Source organism: Monodelphis domestica, chromosome 7 (genome assembly GCF_027887165.1).
Source record: "Monodelphis domestica isolate mMonDom1 chromosome 7, mMonDom1.pri, whole genome shotgun sequence".
In the NCBI taxonomy this organism is placed as follows: domain Eukaryota; kingdom Metazoa; phylum Chordata; class Mammalia; order Didelphimorphia; family Didelphidae; genus Monodelphis; species Monodelphis domestica.
This window is the reverse complement of record NC_077233.1, coordinates 124,348,882-124,354,881: the sequence shown is the minus strand read 5'-3', so window position 1 is coordinate 124,354,881 and position 6,000 is coordinate 124,348,882. Positions and strand designations below refer to the sequence as shown.

The 6,000-nt window shown below is 35.9% G+C and overlaps 1 protein-coding gene across 11 annotated transcripts in view; it reads right to left on the bottom strand.

Moving 5' to 3' along the window:
• Window positions 1-354: 354 nt before the first annotated feature.
• PTPRD (protein tyrosine phosphatase receptor type D) overlaps window positions 355-6,000 on the bottom strand; it is a 590,847-nt gene continuing 585,201 nt past the window's right edge. For all 11 annotated transcript variants that reach the window (XM_056803979.1, XM_056803969.1, XM_056803973.1 and 8 more), the window contains one exon: window positions 355-4,217. In XM_056803979.1, coding sequence (XP_056659957.1) covers window positions 4,149-4,217 — 69 coding nt within the window. In that variant the 3' untranslated portion in view covers window positions 355-4,148. The remainder of the gene's footprint in view (window positions 4,218-6,000) is intronic.

Genomic DNA, 6,000 nt, shown 5'->3' with positions numbered 1-6,000 from the left:
TCTAAGTTAAAGAGCCATCCATCAATCTTCAGGATAGAGAAATGGGTACAAAATGATTTACTTGGAAACACTAGGGAATCAATAAGGGATGGAGCAAAACCTCCTTTAACTCACCCTGGCCACTTTCCCAAAAGAAATTACTGGAAAAATATCATTCCAGGCAATGGACACTGGCCCCCCATAAGATGGCCTTTAAAAGAGCTGCCTCATCATTAAGAAGTACTGTCACAGCTTCAAGGTTACCATCCCATTTACTGAGAAGGGAAGTATCTAAAAAGCTGAAGAACAGGAGGAAATAAACGGTTTTCATCGCTAAAGCCAAGGTGTTTGAGGAGGGGAAAAAAGTACGAGGTCTGCATAACACTGACATTTTTATTAGAATTCATTTGTAACAAATGGAACTTGTGTCAGCAAAGAACTGATTTTCATACAGACGTCTTTCGCCACCAATGTAACGAAGTAAGAAAATAAAAAGCACGCCTTTCATTCTGTAAAACATTTACGCGTACTACTAATTAGAGGTAATTGTATTTTTTTTAACAAGCCATTTTACAAGTTATTTTTTTAAATTTTTCAGTCTATGCATCCAAAACGAGAGCAAAGAACACAATTTTTATTATCTTTGTAAAGACACTCCAAGCTTGAATGGCAAAGCCATGGGACAGATGGAGAGGATGGATCTGCAGCCTTCTGATATCTGCTGGAGTATCAGGGCACCCAAAAACCCAAAGAAAATCAAAATTTGAAAAAGAAAAATGAGTTGGGGGAGGGGAGAGATTAAAAAAAGAGAGATCAAGAGAGATAAGGAAATAAAACAAAACAAAAAAGAAAACAGGAAAGGAAAAAAAGCCACGTCATCACTACAGACTTTTCTTCCTCCTGTTTCCATGTTCTGTGTTATTTACATACACACAAGTGAATTTCAGAAGCAGTTTCTTACAGATGGGTTCAAGTAATAACATTATTGGGTGTAGAATCAATAGGGCAGTGCATAGTACAAAGGTATAGAAAGTGCAAATCTCCCTAGAGGCCCTTCCCTCCCCCGGCTGTCCTCGCCATTGTCTAACCATGCAAATCATTTTTAAAAAAGAGATAAAATAAAGTTCTGTACAAATCATTTTTATATATTTTGAATTTTTTTTTTACCATTGTAACTAATTACAAAATTATACATAACTACACATACATAGGTAAATAATAGCACCGTACTGATTATGGTGATGAAACTAATTTTGAAACTTGGAGAATTATGAGAACTGGAGGTAAAGAAATTTATCTTGGAAATTAAAAAAGAGAATGGCTATACAGAAAAGTACAGAAAATGGAATGCACATCAATGACGCTAAGGGTGCTGTCTTTAAAGACAACTCCTGAACAGCAAGATTTCTGGAATAGTCTCAGCCTCTTTTGTCTGTGGTACTTTCCTCATTCATTTTGGTCTTGTAATTATTCTTGTCACTCGTTTTACCAAATGGGCAGAAGTTTTCTGGAGAGACATTGCTCTTAGACTAACGGCTCTGGTGGGCAATGGTCCTTCCGATTCTATATTTCCAAAATGGTGTGTTTCCATGATGCATGTCTGGCTGACTCCCTATGTTTGGCTAAAAGAACATTACTGCACTAAGTTATCTGGCACTTTTAATAACTCTTTAAAAGATACAAATTAAAAAAAACACAACAATAAAACCACATAGTGCACATTCTTCTCTGGTTCTGATGTAGGTTATAGAGTCTCATTCTGAGGTAGCCTTCTAGATACTTTTTTTATTATTATTATATATATATTTTTTACAAAAGTGCTCAAATACAATGCTTGCAAGTGTTTGGTCTCTTGGATTTCTTTCTGCTAGCAATGGGAAAATATGGAAAAAAATAGCCTTGTATATGGAACATCCATGCAACTAAACTCAAACTGTGGAATTATACTTATACCAAACCTCTTTAAGAGTTCCTCAGAAAATTTTTTAAAGAGTTGCTCAAAATGGTATAGGACAAGGCAGAAACCAGTACTGTCCTCCATGGCTTCCTACACATTTTCTAGGAAATATCTGATGATGTTTGGCGGGCTTTTCCTCCTATTTGAAAAATCCAAATGCAGTATTGATGATGCTCTAAAGGTTGCCAATGATGAGTTTCTCCTTAAAACAAATATATCTAGTGCAGTACTACATGTTCCCAATAGCAATACTGGCATTTACATGATTCCGTTCTGAGAGCAGATTTGGAAGGGTCGATTTGATGGGAAATAGTAGTCTTGCATGATGTAGGGAATTATGGAAGGAAATAGGGCCCTGACTATCCAAGTGTTTTGGGCTGGTATATTCACTCATTAACATCCCCCTACTCAGTTGAAATCTAGGAATGCATTATTACTCGAAGTGTTTTTGTACATGTGCTAAAAAGATAATGCTTTAATTGGAAGATTAACAGATATGAATAACTAATGTAAATACAAACAAAAAGTGAAAAAGAAATGCTATTAAAATAGGCATCAATTATAAGGCACTCTAAATGCAAAATTAAAATAAAAACCAGCATTTTCAAGGAATGCTGTATGCCACACAATGTTTCTGACTGAACAGAGCAACATGAGTTTGGCTTTGCCCCTGTTACATATCATAAATGCAAATTTCGTAGCACATACTATAGACAATATACGATTGAATACACTTTTTTTAAACAACTTGATAGTTGATATATTACAACATTCTCCCCTCCTAAAGGGATATGCACTGACCTTTCCCACATGCACACCTCTTATTTAATATTTAATAATATGATTTTTATTGCACTAGAGGGTTACAAATATTGAACTTCATTGGAAGCCTCACTAACAAAATGATACTTGGATATGAGTATGAATTTGAGGCCTGGGGTAGGGATTTAGGGGTGAGGTTTGACGACCACTGATGTGCATTCCTCATTTCCCTTAAAACCAAAGTTTTCTGAAATTTGGAAATGTAAAAATGTAAAAAAATAATTGAATGTGGTGTTCTGGAAACCTTACCCACCACTTTAAAGAAATCAAATCATGGAAGAACTAATAGATCGCTATTTCTGTATTCATGAGAGGATATACTATATATATATACACACATATACATCCACATGAGGAATGGATATATATGTATCTATATATCTATATATGTTAGCAGCAGCTTTATACTTTGCGCCTCCCTGTTGATTCCAAAAGAACAAAGAAAAAAAAACAAACAAAAAAAAGAAAGGCAAAACCCAGACCCCTCACTTGGATTATCCAATTAAAATGGGTACTTCCTTATACAATGAAACTAAACAGAAGTATAAAAGTAATATCTGACAAGACTGTGGTACTGTAGATAAATATAGGACTGCACAAAAATGTGCAAATTTTCGAATTATTTAACATTTCTACAGCAAGATTTTACAGAGAACAGTTCTACTGCTTAAAAAAAATCTAGGATTTTGAAATCAAAAATGAAGTTATGCAAACTTTTGTCTTTAAATTCACTGCATTGAATAATAACCTTTTGTTAAAAAAAAGAGGAAAGAAGTTTACACAGTTAAAAATGAAGCACAGGTCAGCAGTATCTTTACAATACTAAAAAACTAAATCAAGGACTTTCTTTTAAACATTCCCCCCTCCCCTTTCCCCTTAAGTGTTATTATGAGCAGTATGGTGGGAAGGGGTGATGTTGAAGCAAAGGGTCCATTGGTGTGTTTGTGGTTGTAGTAGATGTTGCTGTAGTTTTAAGAAGCCAGGAAGTAGCCTGCTTACAAACATCTTGTCCTGAATTGCAGGACTCTTCCAGATTTCACCTTTCATGCAATCCTGGACAAGATGATGGTTCTTTGCAATAATTTCCTCTTCCCTTTAATTTCAACCAAAGTTGAATCCTTGAGGTATCTGTAAATGAAATCCTTCAGATGCCTCACCAGTCAGGATTCTCTTTATTATTTTTTAGGTTAGATTATTAAACTGTGAATTCTTGGTCCACATGGAATTGTTTTTTGTTTATGTTTTTTCCTTTGTTTTGTTTTTAGTATTCCCATTGATTGGTCTTTAGCTAGAAGTTACAAAGTCCTTCTCCAGCACGGTGTATGGCTCAGAAGAGGCTCTTCAGATCTTATAGGGCCTGCAGTAAAGATCCAGGTAGGGGCAGGGGGTTTTACGTTGCATAGTGATCAAAGCTGCCCAGGTATTCTAGTGCGGCACGGTAGCAGAATTGATACTGATCCTGAAAGAGAAAAAGATGAGAATAAAGTTGTCAAGAAGGTGTATTTTTTTGAAAACCAACCTTTTTAATAGAGGAGAAAAAACATTTATAGTAGGTCCTCACATCAGGTAATGTTAACAATAAACCGAATAAGTAAAGACAGCTTTTGTTGACTGAATGGAGCAGTCCTTTCAAATTAAGCCCTTAGTCACCAAATGATCTTGGACAAGTGACTTTTCCACATTAAATCTCAGTTTTTTCATCTGTAAAATGGGGATAATCATAATAATAGTACACCTTTATAGAGAACTTTGAGAAGCAGGGTGTCATAGCAGAAAGGAGGAAAGCCTAAGGGCTAAGAGAGATCAAGATTTCAGTCCTGCCACTGATTCTTACTGGCTAGGTGGACACAGACAAGTTACTTATCCTTTTTAGAGTTCCCCACCACCTCCAAACAATTCTAAAGTAAAGATGAGTTGTTGATAGGCATAGGTAGAAGAGGTTTCCATAATGAGTTCCTCCACATTTGGGAATACCAGGGTGCAGATAAACATCATTGAGCATTGACATCTTTATTATTGCCATTAACACTTCCATAAAAACAAGGACAACATTTTAAATAGATTTTTTCCATTCAAGCTAAAGTAAAGTGTAAGGGAAAGTGTTTAATCCTTGCGGAAGAAATAAAAATCACGTGGGAAGAGGGTGAAACACACATTATCCTGTCTACTATGGAAGTGGTCCCCAAGATGTTTTCCATGATGCCTAGCACAAATTGGTGTACATTCGAATATTTTTTCTATTCAATTACAAAAGCTATTTTAGCTACATCTGCAATAGTCTAATAGAATATTAAATGTAAAACAATAGCAGGATAGTGATTTCTCCCAGCATCATTTCTATCTGAACTCCATTGAAAAAGAGGATGAGATAATGAGAATGAAATAAAAATTATAATATAGCTTTCATGTTTTCAAAATGCTTTATCTATGTTAATTCATTTTATGAGATAATGAGAAGGGAGATGGGAATCTTGTATGATAATGAGTAGAAAGGAATGCCAAATTTTAACCAGGAGAATAGAGGACTGAATTTGGAATTAGAGCACACAAATTGAAATGCTGCCTCTGTCTCTTATTCTTGTACTGTGACCATGGGTAAGAACTGTAACTTCTCTGGCCTCTGTTTGGATTGACTGGCTTATAGTCGGTCTATCAATACACATTAAGTGCCTACTATGCACCAAATATTATGCTAAGTGCTGGAGACAGAAATTAAGGCAGAAGCAAATTAAAGCCTCTGCCATCAAGGAGCTCACAACATAATGGAGGAGCCAATTAGCAAGCAAGTGTGTTACAAACTATTCCTGGGAAAAATAGGAAATAATTAAACAAGAGAAGGCACTAGAATTAAGAGGGGTTGGCAAAGTCTTCTTGAGGGAAGCCAGAGAAAGCAGTAAGTGGAAGTGAGGGAGACAGCATTCCAGGCATGAGAAATATAAAGAGAAAATGTTCAGAATTGAGAAGGAATATCTTGCTGGAGGAATAGTGAGGAGGCCCATGTCATTGGACTGAAAAGGATGTAACAGGGAGAAAGGTGTCAGAAGACTGGAAAGGTGAGTATGTAGGTAGTAGGCTTTGAAGATTTTTGAACACTAAACAGAAGATCCTGGAGACAAGGAGGAGCTATTGAAGATAACTGAGTGGAGGGAATGGGGTGAGTAATAATGATTCCAGTGCTTTAGAAAGATTACTTTGCTGGTTGAATAAAGGATGGACTGGAGTGAGGAGAGAGCAATAATTGA